Below are 24,411 nucleotides of genomic sequence, written 5' to 3' on the forward strand. Positions count from 1 at the left end.
ACTGAAGTCTTAATGGGTTGCTCAACAGTTTTATTCCTAGAAAATGAGTGATGAATTAACCACAGCTAAGCATTATTGTTGGTCAGATCATTCATTCGTTGAATTTAATAACATTTAATCTGTCACAAGTGTGTGCTAGGCACTCTTCTAAGTGCTTGGTGATGTGTTAATGAAAAAACAGAGGAAAAAACATCCTATCCTTGTGGAGTTTACATTCCAGCATGGGAATAAGGGACATAGGTGAACAACAAATATAACAATTTAGCTGATTGTGTAGGTGACAGGACATGAAAATGCTATGGAAAAATAAAAATATAACAGGCAGCATAAGGGTAACTCAAAATTGAAGGCAAATTATACCTTTAAATCATGTCCATTACCATGTTGGCCCTGCAGCTTCTTCAGTTAAATGCTTTCCTTGTGTCTGATGGTGACTTGGAGGCCATTCGCGGCCTCTGCCATTCCTAAATCCACTCCTGGTAATGAAAAACAAGGAATTTAAATTTAATTACAGTGTTGTTCACAAGAAATCCTTCCTACAGTAACTAGCCAGCTGTAGCATGCTTTGTAAATCATAAGGCACTTCCCTAAAGTGAGTTCATGGCCCCAGGTGAACTAGTTAGTATCTTAATTGGATTTACCAGAAAAGTCATCTTTAAAATATTGTTTAGGCTTATTAAACTAAGTTTTTCAGTTAAACCAGGCCTTTCACTACCCACAGAAGAAAAGATGAATAGGGAATAAAAATGTTTTGTTGCTACAACCTTTGCACAAGGGTGATAGAAACTGCTCTCCAGATACAGCACGGCTGCATGCTCCCCACCATAACCACATTGACATCATATCTTTGAGGTACGTATCCATCAGGAAGTTTCAGAGAATCCAAAGTGAAAAAGATAGTATCATCTATCATCGCATGTCTTCCATGGAGGTTAGTAATGCAAACCTGTAAGCATAAATGATGGAAATGATTATGTGAAAGCACAACACACTGTAACAGGCTCTGCACCTCCTCACTCTGGCTCTAACCTGCAGGTCACTCCATCTCCATCAGTGATTCCCAACCTGGCTGGCACACTAGCACACCAGGTGTGCTTTGTAAAAGTAACCATGTTCAGACCCCACCTCAGACCAATTAATTCAGAATCTCTGTGGATGTGGCCCAGGTCTCTGATGAGAAACTCTACTCTAAATATTATCCACAATGGCCATTTAACCTCTGTAGTTAAGGTTGAGGGAGTGAATGGGATTGAGAAAGGAATGTAGTGGTAAGTAGACTATACTTTTTTCCTTACTTCCTCAGTCACATTCTGAGCTCATTATTTCATCTGTACCTTTGTTCAAACTGAATTTCCTTTTCATCTTCAGGCTCCACTATCCAAATCATACCTAGCCTTTACTGGAAAGTTCAAATTCCATAACCCACTCTAATTCTTTCCCGACAATTTTCTGGCATACAAATTGTGTTTCTTCCTATTGTTCTCAGAACATCCTGAGAACATTATAATACCAAATAAACTACACAACTTAGAACTTAATTATATACGTTACGTGTTCTCCATCATTTTATAGTTATTTCCTTTTGGATATCCTATAATTTCAATTAAAAAAGTAGGCTTCTCTTTGGTAAAGAATATATTTTCTACATTTTCCAGCATACCCAATAGATTTCTGGACATGAAAATTATCACTAAAGGAAAGTTTACAAGAAACTAATGGCAAGTGCAACATGGAAACAAATTACCTCATCCACATGCTTACAGTACATAGGCTTCACTGAGCCCATGTTGTTTGAGGTGCCTGGCTGTATGACATGCTCAACTTCTAACCAGTCACCTTCATAAGGCACAAAACCTAAAAGAGCCATGGAGAAATTTGAGTGTAATTATCTCTTAACTTAGGTCATGTTAAATTTCACACATTATTTTGTGTTTTTTTTTTTTTTTTTTTGAGACAGAGTCTCACTTTGTTGCCCAGGCTAGAGTGAGTGCCGTGGCGTCAGCCTAGCTCACAGCAACCTCAAACTCCTGGGCTTAAGCGATCCTCTGCCTCGGCCTCCCGGGTAGCTGGGACTACAGGCATGTGCCACCATGCCCGGCTAATTTTTTTTTGCTGTATATAGTTTTAGTTGGCCAGATAATTTCTTTCTATTTTTAGTAGAGACGGGGTCTCACTCAGGCTGGTCTCAAACTCCTGACCTCGAGTGATCCACCCGCCTCGGCCTCCCAGAGTGCTAGGATTATAGGCGTGAGCCACCGAGCCCGGCCTCACACATTATTTTGACATCGTAATACCCTAAAATAGCTTCTATTAATTCTAAGGTACTTTTTGCACATGTTTAAACAGACACCTTGCAAATCTTTCTGTCAGAAAGGAAGTTTATAATCATTTAGGCATTGATTCTCCTCTACTGATTTAAAAATGTCAAATGGGGAAAAGCATGAACTGTGCATCTCAGCCAATCTAAGGGAGCAGCACAAGATTTATTAGACAATTGATCACATTCGCAACTCCTTCAGGACAGGCCGTCAAGCACACAGATAAGAGCCAAGTTTGTACCTGGCTACCTGTGTTCAAATCTTGAAACTGCCTTTTACTCAGTTTGCAACCTTAGTCAAGATGCTTAACCTCTCTGTGTCCTGGTTTCTTCATCTATAAAATGCGAAGCACAATAATAGTCCTCATGACATTGAGGTATTGGGATAATTAATTGATATATTGAAAACTCATAAATAATGCCTGGCACATAGTAACCACCAAATACATGTTGATTGTTATTAGTGGTACAAGTAACACTGGGAAATATTGCTACTGTAAGAAAGAATCAATTATTCCCAGGTGCTTTGGTCAGTTGGTATACTCTTGAATAGAATACATACCTTGCATTTTATAGTTATAATCAAGTAGTTTCAAAAAGAATTTTATATTAAGTTAAAAGTGAATCACAGGACACAAGTATACCATCAAGGACCTGGAGGGACTAAAAATCACAGGTGAGAGTGTAAATTGGCACACCACTTCAGAAAACTGGCAACATCCACAACGTTAAAAATTTCTTTACCCAACCAGCCAACATTATAAAATGACACAAGTCTTGGATAGTTTCTCTCTTTCTCTCTTTTAATCTGTATACGTTACTTTGGTGTGGCTTTATATAATATCTAAGAGATGATAACTTCAAAATGTGCATACCTCCAGTTCTAACCAAACTCAGATTCAATTATCCACACACCTACACAAACTTACCATGTCTAAAGCTGAGATCTGGCTATTCTTTTCATACACCCAATTTGGCTCTTCTAAGTCTTTCACATCTCAAATTGGTAACTCCATCCTTAGCACTCCTCAAACCAAAAACTTTGCAGTTACTGGCAGGAATAGAGTGACATTAGCAGGATGACAGAGTAGGAGATCCCAGCCTTCTTTTCCCCCAGAAAGAACAACAACTGAACAGCTACCTATGAACAAAAATAGCTCTAGAGGAGCATAACACGTAAGAAGCTATACCAATTCAATGGAAGAAAAACCTGAGAATAACTGCAGAAAAAAGATAGAAAGACCAGTTTCATTTTGTCTGCCTCATACCACCCCTCAGCTCCTGAGTTCCCCTCGCATCCTGGCGTGGAAAAGGAGAGGGAGGTGAACAACCAACCAGCTTCTCTAGCCTTTCAGGGCACTGCCTGAAACTGACCTGCTTCAATTTCATCCCGCTCAGAATGCTGGGGAAACTACCAGCTGAGATGTCTGGAGTCTGGAGATGGTTAGGAACAAAGAAAAAGGGTGGAGGCTATCAGTATCTGCCATGTGGTAGGAACCACTGTGGTCCTGAGTGCCCTGCTGTGCATGGGACTCCAGCAGCCTTTGCTGAAAACCTCGACAACCCTCGAAGCCTTTTACTACTGAGGAAACCAACAGCCAGCATAGTCGCAGTGCGCAACCATTGTCTCCAAGGGCCTAACAGGTTTTTTTTTTTTTTTGCCTTTGCAGTTGCCTGAGCCACCAACCCTCTCCCTCCTCTCACCCTGAAGCATTCCCAGCTGCTGCTATTGCGGCCACCCCAGTCCAGGGACCCCATCCATCCACAGTGCGTGTGCCCACAAATAGCATGGGTCTGTGTCACAGGGCCCAACCCAACCACTGTACATCTGTGCCTATGACTGATGCTGCAACCATGTGTGCATGTAAAGCTGGCCCTGGCTCCAGCCGGCAGCCCATACCACCACATTCACTCTGCAACTGGCCCCTGCAACCACATGTGTACACACCAAAAACTCCAGTAGTCCCTGCAGGTGTGAATGTGCACACAGCTGAGCAACCCCCATTGTCAGTTCTCACAGCTCTGCATGTACCCAAAACTAGCTGTTGCAGCTGTGTGCATACTAGCCACCATCTGCTTGCCACAGCTGTGCATGCACAAGAAACCAGCCCTGATGCCCATCTCTAGCCCTTATTGCCATGCTCACACCCATAGCTGGCCTCTGCAGCAGTACATATGCATGCTGCCAACTCTGGTCTGCACAGCTGTGCACATGCACACATCAGTCTGACCTCCATCATAGGCACGACCCACCATGCACATGCCCACAGATAGACCCTGAAGTGATGCATGTACTCTCCAACAGCCCTGGGCTGTGCAGCTACATGTGTACCCACAGCTGACCCCACCACCCAGTGCCTGCCCCACCACTACACTTAAACATGTAACTGGCCCCCACAATGATACATGAACATGCTGCCAACCCCAACTCCTGTACCTGTGCATGTGCAACCCACCAGCCCCCACTGCCACATGTGTACCTATAATCAGCCCCTGCTGCTATGCATGTGCCTGCAGCTGACCATGTGCATACCACTTGTCTCAGTCCCTACCACTGCCTACTCTGGCCCCTTGCTACTGAACCCAAAGCTCCACTGAGAACCCAGACAGCCCTTGCAGCCTTGCATGGACCCCTGCCAGTCCTTACCAAGGACCAGACAGTTACCAAAGTCATGGACCCTAATAGTCTGAGCCAATAAGATACTGCATCTCCTTAGAACTGAAGTACCCCATGTCCCCACATTTGATGCCCTGTATCCTTAACTCAATGCCACAGCACACTCCAGCAAGTACACCCAACCCCTATGGGTGAAGATCTGTCCTTACTGAAGCCAGTCCATAAAGTTTGGAAGAGGTAGCATTCTGGGAGGCCAAGTCGGGAGAATCACTTGAGCTTTGGAGCTCCAGACCAGCCTGAGCAAGAGGGAGACCCTGTCTCTACTAAAAATAGAAAATGTAGCCGGTGGCAGTGGCACGTACCTATAGTCCCAGCTACTCAGGAGGCTGCAGCAGGAGGACTGCTTGAGCCCAGGAGTTGGAGATTACAGCGAGCTATGATGACACCACTGCACTGTAGCCCGGGCAATAGAGCAAGACCCTGTCTCAAACAAATAACAAACTTGCAGACACCTATGCAACTCCAGAAGGATCACAAAGAACCAGGGAAACATAATGCCACATTATATCACCAAAGAAACAAAATAAACTTCCAGTAACCTATTAGAAAAAATTGGAAATCCATGAATTGCCTAACAAACACTTCAACATAATTGTTCTAAGGAAGTTCAGCAAGCTACAAGAGAACACTGAAAACCCATTTAATGAAATAGTAAAACAATACAAGAACAAAATATGAAGTTCAACAGAGAGCTAGAAAAAGCAAAGAACCAAACAAAAAATTTGGAGGGAAGAAGTCAATGACAGAACTAAAACATGCAATAGAGGGCTTCAACAGCAGATGAAACAGAAGAAAGAATAAGTGAACTAAAAAACAGATCATTTGAACTTATTCAGGCAGAGAAGAAAAAAAAAGAATGAAAAATTTTAAAGAAAACCTATAGGATATAAGATACACCATCAAGAATGTTAACTTTCACATAAGAGGAATTTCAGAAGGAAACAAGAGAAAGAAAGGGAAAGACAGCTTATTTAAAGAAATGATGGCTGAAATTCTCCCAAATCTAGGGAAAGATATGAACATCCAGCTACATGAATTTCAGAGATCTTCAGTCAGATTCAACCCAAGAAGACTACATCAAGACACATTACAATTAAACTTTAAAAAATCAAAAACAAAGAGAGAATTTTAAAAGCAGCATGAGGAAAGAAGCATACCTCATACAAGGAAACATCAATAAGGCTATCAGTGGATTTCTGTCACCCAGGCTATAGTGTCGTGGCGTCAGGCTACTACAGCAGCCTCAAACCCCTGGGCTCAAGGGATCCTCCTGCCTCACTCATCCTCCCTAGTAGCTGGGACTATAGTCATGCACCACCATGCCCGGCTATTTCTTCTATTTTTAGTAAAGACGGGGCCTCACTCATGCTCAGGCTGGTCTCGAACTCCTCACCTCAAGTGATTCTCCTGCCTTGGCCTCCCAGAGTGCTAGGATTATAGACATGAGCCTCCACACCCTGCCTATCAGTGGATTTCTAATCAGAAACCTTATAGGCCAGGAGACAGCGGGATGATATATTCAAAGTACTGAGAGAAATAAAAAATAACTGCCAGCCAGAAATACATTACACAGAAAAATCTGTCCTTCAGGAAATGAGGGAAGATAGACTTTCCAAGACAAACAAAAGCCAAGAGAGTTTGTCACCACTAGACGTGCTTAAAGAAATGTTAAAGGGAGTTCTTCAAGCTGAAATGAAAGGCCACTAATTAGTAATATGAAACCGTATGAGGGCCGGCCATGGTGGCTCATGTCTGTAATCCCAGCACTTTGGGAGGCTGAGGCAGGAGGATCACTTGAGACCAGGAATTTGAGACCAGCCTGGGCAACATAGTGAGACCCCTTCTTTACCAAAAAAATAAGAAAATTGGCCAGGCGTGGTGGCTTGTGCATGTCATCCCAGCTACTTGAGAGGCTGAAGTGGGAGGATCCTTTGAGCCTGGGAGTTCTGGCCTGTGGGACAGAGCAAGACCCTGTCTCTATTTTTAAAAAGTTTTTTAAAAAAACTTTAGCAATTGAAATAGTTTGGTGTTGGTTTAGGAATGTTTAAATAGATCAGTTAAGTGAAACAGAAAGCCCAAATACATGCATGCATTTAAGGGATCTTCATCTGCAACAAAGTGAGTATTTTGTAAATCAGGGGTGAAAGGACAGATGAGTTGATAAGTAATGTTGGAACATTTCACTTTCCATATAGAAAATTTTTAAAAAAATTTTAAAAATCCCTAGTTCACACAAAATACAAAAAAGAAAACATATGAAAGTATAAAACTCACTGATAAAGGAAAATACATGTTCAAATTCAGATTACTCTAATACTGTAATGATGGTGTGTAAATCACTTATAATTCTAGTGTAAAGATTAAAAGATAGAAATATTAAAGTAATTAAAGCTACAATAACTTTTTAATAGATATACCATATAAAAAGATATAAAATACGACAGCAAAACATAAAATGTGGGGGAGAAGTAAAAATATAGAGCTTTTGTATGTAATCAAAGTTAAGTTGTTACCAGCTTAAAATAACCTATTATAAGATGTTTTATATAAGCCTCATGGCAACCACAAATCCAACACCAATAGTAGATACACCCAGATAAAGGGGAAAGAACAAAAGCATACCACTAAAAAAAATCAAATCACAAAGAAAAGAAGAAAGAAACAAAGGATCTACCAAACACCAGAAAACAACTAACAAAATAACATTAGTAAGTCTTTACCTATCAATAATTTCTTTAAATGAAAATGGACTAAATTGGCCAAAGACAATGGTGTGTCTGAATGGATTATAAACACAATCCCCAACTATATGCTGCCTGCAAAGGACTCACTTCACTTTTAAGGACATACAAAGATTGAAAGTGAAGGGACGGAAAAAGATATTCCAAGCAAACAGAAACTAAAATAGAGCAGTGGTAGCTATACTTATATTAGATAAAATAGACTTTAAATCAAAATCTGTAAAATGAGAAAATAAACTTATTTTATAATAATAAAGGGATCAGTTCATCAAGGGGATATAACAATAGTAAATACATATGCACCCAACATCAGAAAATTTAAATATATAAAGCAAATATTAACAAATCTGGAGGGAGGAGTAGACAGCAATACAATAATATTAACAGTAGAACACTATATCCCATATTCAACAACTTATAGATCAGAAAATCAATACAAAAACAATGGACTTGAACTACACTTTAGACCAAATGGACCTAACAGACATATACAGAACATTCTATCCAACAGCAGAATATACATTCTTCTCTGATGCACAAAGAACATTCTTCAGGATAGATGATATGTTAGACCATAAAATAAGTCTTAACAAACTTAGGAAAACTGAAATCATATCAAGTATTTTTTCTGACCACAGTGGTATAAAACTAGATATCAATAAATGGAGAAATTTTGAAAAGTTCACAAATATGTAGAAATTAAGCAACACACTGCTGAACAACCAACGGGTCAATGCAGAAATTAAAAAGAAATTTAAAAATATCTTCAGACAAACAGAAATGGAAACATACACACCAAAACTTATGCACAAAAGCAGTTCTAAGCAGGAAGAGTATGGCAATAAACATTACATTAAAAAGGAAGAAAGACCTAGGCACAAGGATCTGGTGCTCCAACCCAGCAGGAAAATGCGGCCTTTGACTGAAGAGGAAACCCATGTAATGTTTGAGAAGATCACGAAATACATCGGGGAGAATCTTCAGCTGCTGGTTGACAGGCCGGACAGCACCTACCATTTCAGGCTGCACAACGACCAGGTGTACTACGTGAGTGAGAAGATCCTGAAACTGGCCACCAATATCTCTGGGGACATGCTGGTTTCGCCGGGGACCTGCTTCAGAATATTCACTAAAACCCGTAAGTTTCAGTTGCACATCACAGCTCTGAATTATCTTGCACCCTATGCTAAGTATAAAGTGTGGATAAAGCCTGGAGTAGAGCAATCCTCCCCGTATGGGAACCATGAATTGAAATCTGGCCTGGGTCAAATCACCGAAAATAACTTCTCAGTACCAGGGAATGGTGGTGTACTCCGTGGCAGACATCCCTTTGGGTTTTGGGTGGCAGAAAAATCTACACAAGACTGCAGGAAAGTAGACCCCATGGCGATTGTGGTATTTCATCAAGGAGACATTGGGGAATATGTGCAGCACAAAGAGACATTGACTTAAAAAGAAATCATCGCAAGGACTTTACAGCTGGGCTGTGTGGAAGGGCCGAACTTGGTTTCCAGTGTTTGTGTAGACTCCACCATCATGTTGAATTTTGTCAACACTGTGACATCTTCAGGGACTTCTTAGTTTAATATTCTATCACTGACAAATGCAGGCTGGATTCTTATTATACAGAATGGCTCCAAAATGGGGTTTCAGATATTTGTGTTTGTGACTGTTATACCAGTTTTATATTTGAATCAGAGGGATTTCTGTTTTGAGTAACAGATTCCGAATCTTTAGAAATGAGGAGAATAGCTTATAATTTTTATCTGTGATAACACTTTGTTTTCCAAACTCATGATAAGAACACAATGGATTTTGTCTGTTATGTATTAATATCATGAAAGATACATATTGCCATATCAGACTAGTAGGCCATGTCTGGGATTTTACAAATGTAAATTTGTCTAAAATAGTAAGAGCAATTCATTCAGCTATTTTTCTATACAGTAAGTGCGGTGTGGTGTGGTTCAAACGCCAGTTCTGCCACCTACCAGCTGTATGGCCTTGGATGAGTCATTCAGCTTTAATAAGCTTCATTTTCTTCTTCTGTTTTAAAATACACAAAACTAAAAATATATCTTTAGCTATCTACCTAAGAACGGTTTTTAGAATTGGAAATCATGATTGTAAAGCATCTAGCACAGTGCCTGGGAAATGATAGGTGTTGAATAAATGGTAAGAGTTATTTTTATATTGCATATATTATGTATTTCTATTACTAAATGTTGGGTCTTGTGAATGTAATTTGATTATATGATCTTGTTTTTTATAAACTGTTTTCTCAGTCTTTTTCTGGGATGGGATGATCCCAGGCTGAAATGTTTTTTTCTTCGCTTTGATTTCAAAAAACATAATTTCTTTTCTGAACCTTTAAAAAAATAAAAAATAAAAAGGAAGAAATATATCAAACAACTTAATTTATACCTCCAGAAAGTAAAAACAATAAAAGAAGAAACTAAACCCGAAGTTATCAGAAGGAAGGAATAATAAAGATCAGAGCATAAATAAATCAAATAGAAAACAGAAAAACTATAGAGTGAATTGGAAGAATTAATATGGTTAAAGTGTCCATACTACCCAAAGTGATATAATGATTCAATGCAATCCCTATCAAAATTCTAAAGACATTTTTCACAAAATAGAAAAAACAATTCTAAGACTCATGTAGAAGAACAAATGACTCCAAATAGACAAAACAATCTTGAGAAGGAAAAATAAAGTTGGAGACATCACACTTTCTAATTTCAAATTATACTATCAACCAACAGTAATCCAAACAATATGGTACTGGCACAAAACAGACATAGAGATCAACGGAACAGCATAGAGAGCCTGGAAATAAACTCATACACATACAGTAAAATAATTTCTACAAATTCACCAAGAATACACAATGGAAAAAGAATAGGCCATTCAAAAAATGGTGTTTGGAAAACTGGATCTCCACATGCAAAAGGAAACAAGACTCCTCCCTTAAACTACAGACAAAAATCAACTCAAAATGGACTAAAAACTTAAATGTAAAGCCTGAATCCATAACACTACTATTAAAAAAAGAGGGAGATAGCTCCTTGACATTGATCTGGGCAGTGATTTTTTGGAATTCACACCAAAAGCACAAGCAACAAAAGCAGAAATAAACAAACGAGACTACATCAAACTAAAAAGTTCATGCACAGCAAAGAAAACAATCAACAAAATGAGAAGGCAACTTATATAATGTGACAAAATATTTGTAAACTATATCTTTGACGAAGGGTTAATATACAAAATAATATACAAATACTCAAACAACTCAATAGCAAAAAACAAAACAAAACAAAAAAAAATATCCACTGGTAAAATAGTGGGCAAAGGACCTAAATAGACATTCAGCTCACAAAAAGACACACAAATGGCCAATAGGTATACAAAAAGATGCTCAACATCACTAATCATCAGAGAAATGCAAATCTAAATCACAATGGGATATCAACTCACACATGTTAGAAATGGTTATTATCTCATACACACACACACACACACACACACACACACACACACACAATGGACTATTTTTCAGCCTTTAAAAAGGAGATCCTGCCATTTGTGACAACATGGATGAACCTGGAGGACATTATGCTAAGTGAAATAAGCCAGACAAAGAAAGACAAATATTGCATGATCTCACTTGTATGTGCAATCCAAAAAAAAAAAAAAGTTGAGCTCATAGAAGTGGAGAGTAGAATGGTGGTTACTAGGGACTGGGCAATGGAGGAAAATGAGAGATATTGGTCAAAGAATACAAACTTCAGTTATAAGATGAATAAGTACTGGAGATCTAATGTACAGCATGGTGATTATAATTATTAATAATGTATTATATATTTTAAATTTGCTAAGAGAGTATACCTTAAGTGTTCTCATCACACACAAAAAAATGGGCTTCAGTGTGGGTGTGAGTGCGCCATCCTCCCATCTCAGCCCACTTCCCATTGTTAAAGGAAAAAAAAATGGTAACTATGTGAGATGATAGATATGTTAATTAATGTGATTGTGGTAATCATTTCACAATGTACACATATATCAAAATATCACATTGTACGCTCTAAATACATACAATTTTTATTTGTCAATCATACCTCAATAAAGCTGGGAAAAATACATTTTTAAAACTTTGGAATTACCTTTAATTACTCTTTCCTTCACAACAAAGTTCCAGTCTATGAGCCAATACGTTCATGTCTAATTTTAAAATATATCCAGAATCAAATCAGTCCTTACAGCCTCCATTTCCACAACCTCCTCCAAGTCTCCATTATCTCTCACAAATACTATTACAATGTTCTAGCGGATCTTCCTGACTCCACCCTTCCCCACATAGTCTCTTCTTGACAAAGCAGATAAAGTGAACAACTTAAAACAAAATTCAGGTCAGAATTCTGTTTTTACATCTGTGAAAAGTAAAATAGCAAGCTGACTGGTGGAGCAAGCTAATCTCTCCTTTTGTACCCAAGCTATGTGACAGCTGCTTTAGACTCAAATAGCATAAAAAGTATAGTTGACCATTAAACAACACAGGTTTGAACTGTGCAGATCCACTCATATAGAGATTTTTTTCAATAAATATATTGGAAGATTTGGAGGAGATCTGAGACAATTTGAAAAAACATACAAACTGTGTAGCCTAGAAATATCAAAAAAATTAAGAAAAAGGAATGTCATGAAACCATAAAATATGTGTAGATACTAGTCTATTATCATTTACTACCACTTTAAAACATACGTAAATATATTATAAAAAGTAAACTTTATCAAAACTAATGCACGCAAACACTGACTGTATATGGCACCATTCACAGTCAAGAGAAATGTAAAATGTAAAGATACAGTATTAAATCATAACTGAATAAGATTAACAGTAGTACATACTGTTACAAGTTCTGTTGTAAGTTTGTAGCCACCTCGTATTGCTATTGTGGTGAGCTTGAATGTTGCAAGCGTCTGCTTAAAATGCTGTGTGACTCTAATCATCTCCATGTGACCGGTGCATATCTCCAGCAAATTGTGTATTACAGTAAAAAGTGATCTCTCATGGTTTTGGGTATTTTTCATTATGTTTAGTGCAATACTGTGAACCTTGAATAACATCATGGGACCCATATGAAGTGCCACTAGTGATGTTGGAAGTGCTCCCAAGAAGTAGAGAAAAGTCAGGACATAACAAGAAAAAGCTGAATTGCTTGATATGTACCATAGATTGAGATCTGCAGCTGTAGTTGCCCACCATTTTGGACAGATAATTCATCTTGCAAACAATGTAAACTTACTGTATTGATAAACACAGTGGAGTACTGTAAATGTATTTCCTCTTTCTTATGATTTTCTTAATAACATTTTCTTTCCTCTAGCTTATTTTATTGTAAGAATACTGTATATAATACATATAACATGTAAAATTGTGTTAATTGACTTTTTCTTATCAGCAAGACTTCTGGTCAACAGTAGGTTATCAATAGTTAAGGTTTTGGGGAGTCAAAAGTTATATGCAAATGTTTTACTGCATGGGGGTTTAGTTCCCCAAGCCCCATGTTGTTCAAGGGTCAACTGTATAGCTTTGGGTTATACAGCACATATATATATGTTACAGCTTATAACATATCTGCTAATTATAAATAAAATTCAACAATGGATGGACAAACACACACAGAGAAAGGTAAAAGGCTACCTCCAAACCTAATTTTGAGGCATTTGAAGTATTTTAAAATAGCATCCCTGTACAACTGTAGTATTTTTGAGTTTATTAGAAATTACTTATATTTTTTTAATCTAGACATTACTGACTGTATTCAAAAAATGAACACATTAAAATGATAGCATGAGTTTTTAGAAATATTACCTATTTGTGCCTATATAGTATATTATTTTCAATTCCAAAAGTCCACCTCACTGACTGGAGCCAAGTACATTGTAGAAGTAGTTCTAGTACCAAAATCTTCTCAAAAAATTAAGCACTACATGTTTTTAAAAATGTAAATCATACCTTCAGAAACAACCTTCAGAGGGAAGTAAAGTTTTCTATTGATGTAGACAACACCTTTCCTTATACAGGTAACACAGCCAATTAAAACTCTGATTTTGGAGTCTGATGGTCCAGTGCCACCAAAATTATCAGACGTAGCATCCACCTGTAAGATAAGGAAACAATTACTTAAAATATAACAGAAAAATTTTAAATGAGGATTTATATGCTTAAAATATTGTTGTTCAAGAAATATTTTAAACTATCCTCAACACCAGCGGTCCCCAACCTTTTTTGCACCAGGTACTGGTTTCATGGAAGACAAATTTTCCACGATGGTCAGACATGGGGCAGAGTTCTACGGCCTGGTTCCTAATAGGCTGAGGACTGGTACGGGTCCGCAGACCGGAGGTTGGGGACTGCAGCTCAACACTACTGAACGTATTTCACATGATAGATCATAGACATGAGATGATGGTAAAAATAATGCCCATGTTTCATGTATTTTTAAAATGTATCCAAATGCATTAATTCCAAACCCAGGTTTAATGCACTCATAGCATTAGATTAGAAGATAAAAATATATTGCTCTTGCCCTCCAGGAACTCACAATTTAACAGGAGTAAAAGAGAAAAATAGCTAGTTCTGAGTAAGCTGTGGAAAAGAATATAAAACAAGTTCAAAAATTGGTTTCAGGAATTCCCTGGAGGGAGAAAATTTCACACTGGGAGAAAATAGGGGCATTTCTTGGGGAAAGTCAGATCTAAGCTGGGTTGTGAAAGAAGAGAAAGATTTTACCTGGCAAATGAGGCGGGGGGCAGTGGGCAAGAGCAAGGAGAAAGAGAGAAGATACAACACAAGTTAGGTGAATAGGGAGCAAAACCATAACATTCAAGATCCAGCGCTGGGGAACAGAAGCATGAGATAGAGTTGGAAAAATAGCCTCAACTTGGAGAGGGCTCTAAAAAAAGCAGGTCAAATTATGTCTTTAATTTATCTATGACAAAGAGGCATACAGCCCTTTTTGTTTATTGGAGGTGAAATAGTCCTTATTTTATAATTTTTTAATTACAAAAACAATACATGTTCATTACAGAAATAGTAGGAAAAAACAGATAAGCATAATGCAGAAAGCAATTACCCAAAATCCATAGAGACAACCATTGACCACATTTTGGTATTTACCTTGCTCCAGATATTTTTTCTGTGTGAAAATATATATAGATATATATATGCCACATTCTAAAAGCAAAATGTAACACTGTATATAGTATTAAAATAATATATGATGCTCACAAACATTTTACTGAACAAAAGATTATTGAAAAGGAAATACAGCATCTCAAAGAATGGGTGGGCCAAATTTATTGACCTAATTACACATTCTCGGACAGTTAGCTTGTATCCTAATACATTGTCTATCTGCCCGATTTATTTGTGTAGGATAAACCCTTATGAGTGGCATTTCTTGTTCAAAGATTTCTGATGGAAACGAGCCATTGAGTTGTAAATCATTTTTCATGATTTTTAAAAATAGCCTACTTCATTATTATTCATTTCTCAATTGGTGCCTTTCCAGCTGTCAATACCAATCTCATGTTTATTTCCTCTTCATTTCCTGTCATAGAGGAGTGAATACCAATGTCCCAATCTATGTGTCCACCATTTCTGTCAATATCCAAGTGGATGATCCGTAGCACCCGCTGACCTCTGTTCTGTGACTTCCACACTAGCTCACAGCCATACCACAGACTAAACTTTCCCCCATTTGACATGTTTCATGCCAAATTCCCACTCTCCTAATTGTTTCTTTTTCCTTTCAAATACTATTCACAGTGCATACAGATTCCAATGCTTGTGAAAATATATTGTATGATAGAGGTGGCATTTCAGTATAATAGGGGCAAAGTGGATTATTCAATTACTGGTAAAGGACAACTGGGTAGCCATTAGTGAAACAAGACATAGATCCTCTCAGTATGCACACCTAAATCAATTCCAGGCAGACTGAATGTTTAGATATAAATAAATAATAACTTTCATAGGAAGACCTAAATGAATACTTGTGTGGATTATGAACTGAAATAAGCCTCTCTAAGAATACTTACTGAACCCAAAAGCCACACGGAAAAGATAGACCTACTTATAGTATATAAAATTGAAGACCATATAACAAAGTCAAAAGACAGTACTGTGGCAATAACTGCAAAACCTTTATATGCTAATATTTCTAATAAAATTTTAATTCTCCCAATATACAAATAGGCATAATGTCCCCAATATATAAATAGCTCTAAGAAAATAAAAGTTTCTGTGGTCTCATTAAGACTTAAAGAAATTCCAAATAAAATTATGAGACTGCTTTTCACTTCTAAAATTAACAAAGATCTCAAGTAGATCATATTTCCATCCTTGCCAATACTGGCAAACAGGCAGTTTCACAGCCTGCTACTGAGAGTATCAATTAGTACAATATAGCCAGAGGATAATTTGATAATACCCATCAAAATGGTAAGTATCTGGACTGTGGTGATGATTACATGACTCTATAAATCTACCAAAAAGTCATTGAATTATGCTATTAAAATGGGAAAACTTTATGGTATGTAAATTGTACCTCAATAAAGCTATTTTAAAGTTTAAAATGAACATTGTTAGAGATAGTAATTCTATGTCTACGAATGTATATACATAAAATGTTTTTTTAACCTGAAAAAGGGAAGTTGCAGGATTAGAGCTCAATTATTATCTCTGTTAACCATACCATTTAAATACTAGAAGAACAGATACACAATTTTTACTTTTGAAAACATAAATCACTACAAATATTAGAGCAAAAGAACCTGCACAGTCAGGGGAGTAGGACTTCAAATTCTACTCTACATTCACTCTACAGCTCATATTAGCGAGACTAGATTAACAGAAGAAAAGCAAAACTGAAAGCCCACTAGGGTAAGAGACTGTCCCCAAACTCATGCTAATCTTACTTTAGTTGCTTTCAATTCATGAGATGTTTTATCTTCTTTCACAACTGCTGTAACTTTTCTTGAGACAGAGTCTCACTCTGTTGCCCAGGCTAGAGTGCTGTGGCATCAGCCTAGCTCACAGTAACCTCAAACTCCCAGGCTCAAGCAAGCAATCCTTCTGCCTCAGCCTTCCAAGTAGCTGGGACTACAGGCATGTGCCACCATGCCCAGCTAATTTTTTTCTATATATATTTTTAGTAGTCCAGTTAATTTCTTTCTATTTTTAGTAGAGACGGGGTCTCACTCTTGCTCAGGCTGGTCTCGAACTCCTGACCTTGAGCGATCCTCCCGCCTCAGCCTCCCAGAGTGCTAGGATTACAGGCGTGAGCCACCGTGCCCAGCCTGCAGTAACTTTTTGTCCATCCTTCAGAGGCACATTGGCAGCCACAACATCACAACTGAAGTAGATCAACTCATCAATCAAGCCATAATCTTTCGATTTGGTATCATCTATGGGATTGGTAAACAATAGATTACATTATTTAACCTTAAAAGCAAACACCCACTAAAAATAAGTCCTGCCAGAGGAAGATATGGTAGATAATCAGCTACTTTTAGAAAGAGAATAGCCTGGATTTGAGATATAGATGACAACAGAGCATAATGAATACCTGTGCAGGATTCTGGAGGCAGAGTGCCCAGGTTCACATCCTAACTCCATTATTTCTCTCAATGGCACAGTGGCCGAACTCAACAGGCAGAAGGGGGGGCCATAGTTAAGAGTACTCAGTCCAGAGCCAGACTGCCTGGGTTTCAATCACAGCTCTTACACTTACCATCTGTGTAACCCTGGACATATTTCTTAACCTCTCTGACCCTATTTTCCTCTGTCAAACAAGGACGATAACAATTTCTGCCTGATTTCTGTAGTGAGCACTAACTGACTCATAAGTGTCAAATGCTTAGAACTGTGAATGCCTTGCACAGGTTAGAATGGAAAAGTTGTTGTTATCATCATATCTGCATATTTAGAGTCTTTAAATGACCACTATTATTATATAACTTCATCATTTTCATCAACATAATGAGCAGCAGCATCTGGAGATTCTTAAACATCTTACCAGACAGAGCACTAAAAAATACTGAAGATTAAGTCTAGCCTAAAAATGCATCCATGTCACCAGGCAGTTTCTTTTTTCTGAACAAGTATAGCTGGTATGTGATATTAATATTTTGGGATCTGACCCCAGGCAGTCTGTTTGTAGAATCTGAGCTCTGAACCCCAATGCCACAGCCACCTACCCAACAACTTGAGTGATTTTACAGAATAGCTGGGGAAATTCTTGATTACTAGATTATGAAAACAGAAACCAAGAAAATCTGACAAATTTTTAAAATAGGTCAAATTTGTTAGTTACATCATATCACAGAAGAAGAAGAAGAGCAATGAAGCCAACTGTCACTCAGTCATTCGAAAACTTATCAAAGACTCTTCCATGTGTCCCTATTGGCACAAGTAGACCTAGTACTGGACACGGCAGTGAGAGATTTCAGCTAAAAGCTAAGAAACAGGCTCCTCTGGCAAGCTGTGCTAAGACCCAGCCACCTCTGCAGGGGTTCAAGCTCTGCTAACAGAGAAGCTACAGGGAGATTACAGGACCAGGAAGGCAAGGTTCCTGCTGAGGGAATACTGCTTACCAAAGAGAAGACTCTTCCACACCACCCTCCCAACTACACTGTGAATTTGCTCTTGTGGCAGGAAGTGCCTTTAGAGGCTGGGAGCACATCAGGTAAGAAATAGCTGCTGGACCTGAGTGCCCAGGTGTGAATGTGAATTCTGGTGGGCCATAGACCAGCTGAGTGCCCCTCTCTTTTGCGTGTTTAATTTAACTTATTATTATTTTTTTAGGGACAAGGTCTCACTATCATCCAGGCTAGAGTACAGTGGCAGAATCACAGCTCACTGCAGCCTCAAACTCCTGGGTTCAAGGATCATCCTGCCTCAGCCTCCTGAGTATCTGGGACTACAGGCACTTGCCACCAAGTCCAGCTAATTTTGTTTTATTTTTTGAAGAGAAGGGGTCTCCCTATGCTGCCCAGGCTGGCCTCAAACTCCTAGCCTCAAGTGATCCTCCCACCTTGGCCTCCCAAAGTGCTAGGATTACAGGTGTGAGCCACCCCACCCAGTCTCTATTTCTTGTTTGTGTCCCCCCCACTCCCCCTACTCAGCTGTAAAATGGACACACCACTAGGACTTTTAGCATTGTATTTTTTGTGAGAATTAAATGAAATGAATGCCCGTAAGGCTCTTAGCTCAGGGATTGGCACATACAAGCACTCAACATCAAGTAGAATCAGTATAATTCACAGCAGGGATGCCATCCACCCCAGGAACCTTCTCACGTTCTATGGACTCCCACCTACCAAATGCAAACACCTTCACACGTCTTCCCTGAGCATCCACTCAGTGCCAGGATTTTAAGATACAAACGAGAGCAAGATAAATGCAGCTCCTTCCCTCCTACGGTACCAGACACATGACTCTCCCCTTGGCTTCAAATACATGCCCATTTGGGACACAAGACCAAATTCCCCCTCAAATTTGGGAGTTTCACGCCTACTGGAAATATATATAAGTAGGCACCTGCTGCACGACCTTGCTGGGAAACGCAGAGAAGTACATCCCCCCGAGCCTTCTCTGTCAACACTTCCCTGCTTTGGACGGACATGAGAGTTTGGGGCTCCGGTCGATGCAGGCCTAGTTTTCTGGGACTCGGGATGCTCCACGATGCACACACAGAAGACGGAGCCACCCCCGCATGCAGCGCTTGCCTGAGTCCCCACAGCCTCATGCGAGGGGTGAGGAGAGCCCCTATGGTGGGGCACCTTGCTTGTGGGACAACGGAACACACAGAGGGTACCTTGTGGGAGCTCCGGCTGCTGCACGCACTGTTCCTCGGCGGGGTCTTCCCACTTCCGGAAGAAGCCCAAAACCCTTCTCAGAAGCCTGAACATGGTCCCGTCACCACCAGCAGTCTGGGCACGTTGTGTGCCAGACCAAGCACGCCTCCTCTGTCAGGGAGCCTTAAGGTCACAGTGGCCCCTCGGGAAGCCGCTTCCTGCTTCTCTTCCTCAAACTGTGTGCGATGGGACGCAGCGCTAGTGAGCTGCCCTCAGGAGAGCCAGGGACGCCACAGCCACCCTAGGAGCTCCCAGGCAGCCCCCTCACTCCGGTCCCTGAGCAGGCTCTTGCGCATGGCCCGCCCCCGCCTCCATCCAGCCAATTAGGGTGCAGTGGGCAGGCACGTCGGCTCCTGGGGCCACTCAGAGGCAGCGGGCCAGGACACCATGGCTCCTCCCATCAAGGCTGAGGGTGCCAACAGGATGGCCTCAGGGAAATGGCTTGTGGGCTGGGGTTCGGTGTGTGCTTTGTGGGTGCAGGGGGCCTTCTGTGGGATTCCCTGGGAGGACTGGGTTCCTGAAACCCAGGCTGTGCAAACAAAAAAATCCAGCACTACCCCTTGTATTCGTGGTGCTTAGTATAACAACTGGCTTCGTAGTAGGAGGTCCATAGTTACTCCTCAGCAGGGATCGTGTGTATGTGTGTGTGTGTGTGTGTGTGTGTGTGTGTGTTGTGTGTTTTCGTATGAGTATGTAACATTTTAGGGATGGCAAGTCCTTGTCTTTTATATTATGACATTCTTTACGGTTCACAATTGTAATTTATCATATAATTCTTGATAATCATTCCTACCACATATTCATTGCTTACCTAATTATGTATGCCAGTTACTCTGCTATACATATTACATTTATTCATTCATTTAATGAATAATTGTGGAGTACTGATTATGAACCAGACACTGTTCTGGGCACTTGGAATTTATCAGTGAGTAAAAGATGCGTCTTGGCCCTGTGGAAGTAATTTTCTCACAAGAGGAGGGTAAGGGAGAAAACAAAATTAACATACATTAATAATACAATATATGATATGTTGAAAGGCAAGAAATGCTATGGAAAATATAGCAGGGCAAGGAGATCCACAGTGCTGGGGAGGTTATGATTTGTATTTTAAAATAGGATGGTCAGAGTATGCTTCCTTGGAAAGGAATAGTTGAGCAAAGTCTTGAGGGAAATGTTGGAGTTAGCCAGGCAGCTCTTTGGGGAGGAGCTGAGGCAGAGGAAGCAGCCTGTGCAAAGATTGTGAGCAAGAGTGTGCCTGGTGTGTTCAAGGAAAAGCTAAATGGTTGGAGCAGAAGAAGTGAGAGCTGGAATAGTAGGAAATGTGGTCAGAGAGATAACAGGGATTCAGGCTGTGTGGGGCCGTATGGGCCACTGTAAGTTCATTGGCTTTTACTGTACATGATGTGTGAAGTCCCTCAAGGGTTTGGAACCTTCAAGGGATCCCTCTGGCTGCTTGACTGTGCACAGGCTGTAGGGGACCACAGCATGAAACAGGGAGACAAGTTAGGAGGGGGCTGCTGTATTCCACGGGCATTGTGGATGAAGCCTATTTGTCCTTCTGCAGAGAGAACAGGCAAGATAGCTGCAAAAGATGATCATCTGGTGAGGGAGGAGAGAGCTGAAAAAGATGATCATCTGGTTCAGACATGAAAGCAGAGGGGTCCAAAACCAGGTGAGAGTGGTGCTGGGGCAACAAGGGGAGATCTACAGGGATGGGGACAAGACTGTGGGCAGTGGGCAGGATGTGTTCACTGGACTTAGGGGATAATCAGGCATTGTGGGAATGGATTGGGGCAGCTGTAGGTCATGAAGGGAGTAGAGACAGTGTGACCTGTCCTTTCAACAAATGTCAGCATGAAAAACATGAGAGAGTGGAAGGAGGATGAAGGCAGGGCCCTTCTTTGTGGTCTAAGTAATAGCTAAGACTTATAGAGTGAGCACTCTGTGCTAGGCACTATTCTGAGTCCATTATGTGTGACCACTGATTTAATCCTCAAAGCTCTGCAAGACAGGCATTATCATTATTGCTTTTTTTAAGATGAGGAACCCAAAGGCAAAGGAAGTTGAACAGCTTGCCTGAGGGCACCAAGCCAGGGAGAAATGGATTTGGGTTCTAGCAGCCTGGCATTTTCATTGATGCCCATAAGCACAGTGTCACATTCAGCAGCCTGAGCCTAGGTACATGCTGAGAGCAGACACCCATCCTTCTACTCCTTCTTCCTCCCTTTATTCAAGAAACACCCCCAGGAAAAGGGAAGACCTTAGAAAGAGGAGTTGTTTGACAAATCAGGACAAATCGTGATTGCAACAAGGCAATTAAATGAATATTCAATAACAGAATAGAGGGCAGATTTCTAACATCAACTCTAGGTAAGAGTAGAAGGTAGTACTTTATACTGTTAAGCCAAGAGCAAGTGGACAGCAATCCTCTCCAGCTCAGGGATAAGAGTAGCAGCAGGACACAGAAGGTTCCAGCCATGTTTCTATCCTTTGAAGATACTACCATTATGGAGAATAATAGGGCATATATCAAGCAGAGAGTTATTACTCATCTTTGATCTGATTTTAAGTTCAGTATGGGCAGATGTCAATCTCTGTATCTGCATTTTTCTCAGCATCACTGTCAGACACACCTCTTTTACGCAGCTAGTTTGAATAGGCACAGAACTCTCCTGAAGCTACCTTAACGGTAAGTTTTGGTTTTGGGTCAGGACTTTTCTTTCTTTAAAGTATTTGCTGATGTGCATTGTTGTTTCACTATCGGGCCTCTTCCATAGATGAACTTCTCTTCTGGCCTTTCGTTCAATCCCCTACGGTCCTTGCTCTGCCCCTGTGATATTAAAAGTCTACAAAAGTTGCCCCTTCCCATTAGTTCCCAGCAATCCTAGCCCTCAGTTCTTTCCCCATTAGAGCATCTCTGACAGAGAGCGGAGATCTCTAGTGAATGATCATGCCCTCAGGACTGATCCGGCCACATTCCCCAACTGCGTGCCCAGTGGAGAGCAGCACAGACTTCTTGACTCTCCTTCCTGGCCTTGTACTTTACAGAAAGAACAGAGTGACCCTCTCCTATCTAGCAGGCTTGCCCACGCTGCCCTTGGGCTGGGCTCCCGGCTCGGACCCTGGGGCCTTCTCCTTGCACATGGATGTCCTGGTCTTGTAGGTACAGTGGATGCTGGCCCCACATGAACGCCTGCTCCCTCTGGACCCACCCCTACATCATCTCACATTCCCAGTTCCTCCCAGGAAGAGGATCTGAGGGGCAAGCAGGACTCCAGACAGTGGAGAGCAGCTACATCTCCATGACACTGCGAATATCACCCTGATGAAGGGCAGACGTTGAGACCCTCAACCAGGGTGACCAGACCCTCAGAGATTCAGGGAGACAAACTAGCTGGAACTTCCAAGGGCTAAGGCTTGCTCCCCGGGCCCTGAGACTAGGAGACAGTCTCACCGCAGCCTGTACCCGACTGGTTCTCCTCCTGCTGCCATGCTGACAGTGGCACATATACCAGTCACTGTTGCCATCTGTTCCAGCTCAGCCATTGGAACCAGGCTGAACCTCGGGCCCTCTCCCAGTTCTGCAGAGCAGTCCCCAAGGCCACTGAGTCTGGATTGACCCACCCCCTGGCACCAGCCTTTTCTCAAAAGGCTCCCTCTGTGGCCACCATGATAGCACTCCCTCTCCCTGGCCATCAGAGTCCAACCGTACACCCAAGGCTGCTCTTCCACTCACAACACCCCTCCCACAGGAATCAGGAATCAGGGGTCCCCCCATTAACTGAACCTCCCTTCCCCCGACACTCGCCAATTCAGGCCACACCGCCCCCCCCCAGCAGTCTCTGGTAAGAGTCAGAAAGGCTTCGTGCTGCAGGAACGGCCTTCGGGACACCCTGAAAAGGGATTCATGACCTATTTCCCAGCCTTGCTCCACGTCTGACCCTGCGGTAGGCCCTGGACACAGATTCCCCAGTGGGCGGTTAGAGGAGGAGCTCTCAGGGAGCACATGAGTGCAGAGTAGGTGCCGGAGTGTGTGTGAGGGCTCAGCCGGTGGGAATTCACCCCTTCCCTTACCAAGGAAGTCGTCCGGCGGCGGCGTATGGGCGCTATCACTACCTCCAGGGCAAAGGTTAAATCAGAAAAACTGGACCGCCCAGACCAGCAGAGCTGCAAGATGGCCTTCCCAGTTCCCAGAGACAGGTACCCAAAGATCTCTTTTTTCACATCAAGCACGTTAAAAAGAAATGTCAGGGCACACGCAGCAAGAATCCCGGTGGATGCACCAGACACAGCTGGAAGGCAATTCCTCCAGCTGATATTCTGAAATTGGACTCAGTGCAATTTTTCTGGAATGTCTTTTCTAAAGGCCGTTCCAGGTAAACCCATGCCAAATCTGAGCACTGGTTAAAGGGGTTTTTATTCAGATGTGAGGCAAAGCCTTGCCCCAGACTCTCCGTAGTGTTTCCCATGCGTCTTTCCCTACTTCCCTCTTTTACAGGCTTTTTGCCTGTGGGAGAGCAGAGGGCAGAGGCCGGCCTGGGAGCTCAAAAGCGGGCTTGGAGGTTCGGCTCCCTGGCTCACCAGCTCCGGGAATGTAGGAATATCACTGTGCCCCTCTGCACCTGTCTCCCTGTCTGCTCCGTGGGCGCAGCAGTGCATGAGGGGGAAGCAACGTCCACAGTGCCTGCCAGTGTTTGAATCCCGCAGGTTCACCTCTCTCCCATTTCCTAGTTTCTCACTCTGCG

General features: G+C 41.2%; 1 protein-coding gene and 1 pseudogene across 1 annotated transcript; one reads left to right on the plus strand and one right to left on the minus strand.

Moving 5' to 3' along the window:
* Positions 1-757: 757 nt before the first annotated feature.
* LOC123628203 (cancer/testis antigen 55-like) lies at positions 758-19,717 on the minus strand. Its single transcript, XM_045537843.1, has 5 exons — positions 19,624-19,717; positions 17,115-17,212; positions 13,758-13,902; positions 1,745-1,854; positions 758-946 (listed from the first exon to the last, which is right to left on the minus strand). Exons 1-5 carry the CDS (start codon positions 19,715-19,717, stop codon positions 758-760), a joined length of 636 nt encoding a protein of 211 aa, XP_045393799.1.
* LOC123628575 lies at positions 8,645-9,217 on the plus strand (annotated as a pseudogene).
* Positions 19,718-24,411: the final 4,694 nt, after the last annotated feature.

Source organism: Lemur catta, chromosome X (assembly GCF_020740605.2).
Source record: "Lemur catta isolate mLemCat1 chromosome X, mLemCat1.pri, whole genome shotgun sequence".
NCBI lineage: Eukaryota > Metazoa > Chordata > Mammalia > Primates > Lemuridae > Lemur > Lemur catta.

Bases quoted from the DNA above. Each gene is read 5' to 3' on its own strand.
- LOC123628203 (XM_045537843.1), bottom strand. From the start codon at position 19,717: ATGTTCAGGCTTCTGAGAAGGGTTTTGGGCTTCTTCCGGAAGTGGGAA. The intron at 17,213-19,623 runs GTACCCTCTGTG...CCAATCCCATAG, and splicing joins GCAGCCGGAGCTCCCACAAG to ATGATACCAAATCGAAAGAT. The intron at 947-1,744 runs GTAATTTGTTTC...TTATGCTTACAG, and splicing joins ACTGTAAGCATGTGGATGAG to GTTTGCATTACTAACCTCCA.